The sequence below is a fragment of the Procambarus clarkii genome, chromosome 13 (assembly GCF_040958095.1).
Source record: "Procambarus clarkii isolate CNS0578487 chromosome 13, FALCON_Pclarkii_2.0, whole genome shotgun sequence".
NCBI classification, from domain to species: Eukaryota; Metazoa; Arthropoda; class Malacostraca; order Decapoda; family Cambaridae; genus Procambarus; species Procambarus clarkii.
Genome location: NC_091162.1, coordinates 18,622,842 through 18,623,731, shown reverse-complemented (window position 1 = coordinate 18,623,731; position 890 = coordinate 18,622,842). Strand labels below are relative to the sequence as shown.

The following is an 890-nucleotide window of genomic DNA, read 5'->3' as shown; positions in this document are numbered from 1 at the left end:
CCAGACTGAAAGTTAGGAACTCACATATCAAAGTAAAGTGTCAAAGGGATATTCCCCCGCTTGTATAACACCCGCGGGAAGGGTCAGAATAGGGTAGTTTGCCCTGGCCATCAGAGGGGTGGCGGGAAACACGGAAGAAATACCACTCAAGGACCCATTGCCAGTTTGGTTACCTCTCAGGTGAGAGGAACGTGGCGCCACTGTAGTGAGGCGCGAACCAGGGGATGAACCAGGGGATGAACCAGGGGCTGAACCAGGGGATGAACCAGGGGCTGAACCAGGGGATGAACCAGGCGCTGAACCAGGGGATGAACCAGGGGATGAACCAGGGGATGAACCAGGCGCTGAACCAGGGGATGAACCAGGGGATGAACCAGGGGCTGAACCAGGGGATGAACCAGGGGCTGAACCAGGGGCTGAACCAGGGGATGAACCAGGGGCTGAACCAGGGGCTGAACCAGGGGATGAACCAGGGGCTGAACCAGGCGCTGAACCAGGGGCTGAACCAGGGGATGAACCAGGGGCTGAACCAGGCGCTGAACCAGGGGATGAACCAGGCGCTGAACCAGGGGATGAACCAGGGGATGAACCAGGCGCTGAACCAGGTGCTGAACCAATGGGGGGAGGGGATAGAGGGCGTGAAACGGCGCTGAAGTGGATAACATAACTGACGCCGGATAGAAGGAGAGGGTTTCAAACGCAGGACAGACACGTAAAATGGATCTGGGTGGATGTAAACAGGATCATCCTCCCCCCACATCACTAATTTCATTAAATTAATGACTCGAGAGAGATCACATTTAAGATACATATACATCTTAAAAATAGGGAAGGCGGTTGGGGAAGGATGCTAGAAGATCCTACTAAGTGAAAGTTCAAACAGGCTCACT

The 890-nt window shown here is 54.5% G+C and overlaps 1 protein-coding gene across 1 annotated transcript; it reads left to right on the top strand.

Moving 5' to 3' along the window:
• Positions 1-236: 236 nt before the first annotated feature.
• LOC138364374 (uncharacterized) lies at positions 237-653 on the top strand. Its single transcript, XM_069323988.1, has one exon. It carries the CDS (start codon positions 237-239, stop codon positions 651-653), a length of 417 nt encoding a protein of 138 aa, XP_069180089.1.
• The last annotated feature ends 237 nt before the right edge of the window (positions 654-890 follow it).

Bases quoted from the DNA above. Each gene is read 5' to 3' on its own strand.
- LOC138364374 (XM_069323988.1), top strand. From the start codon at position 237: ATGAACCAGGGGCTGAACCAGGGGATGAACCAGGGGCTGAACCAGGGG.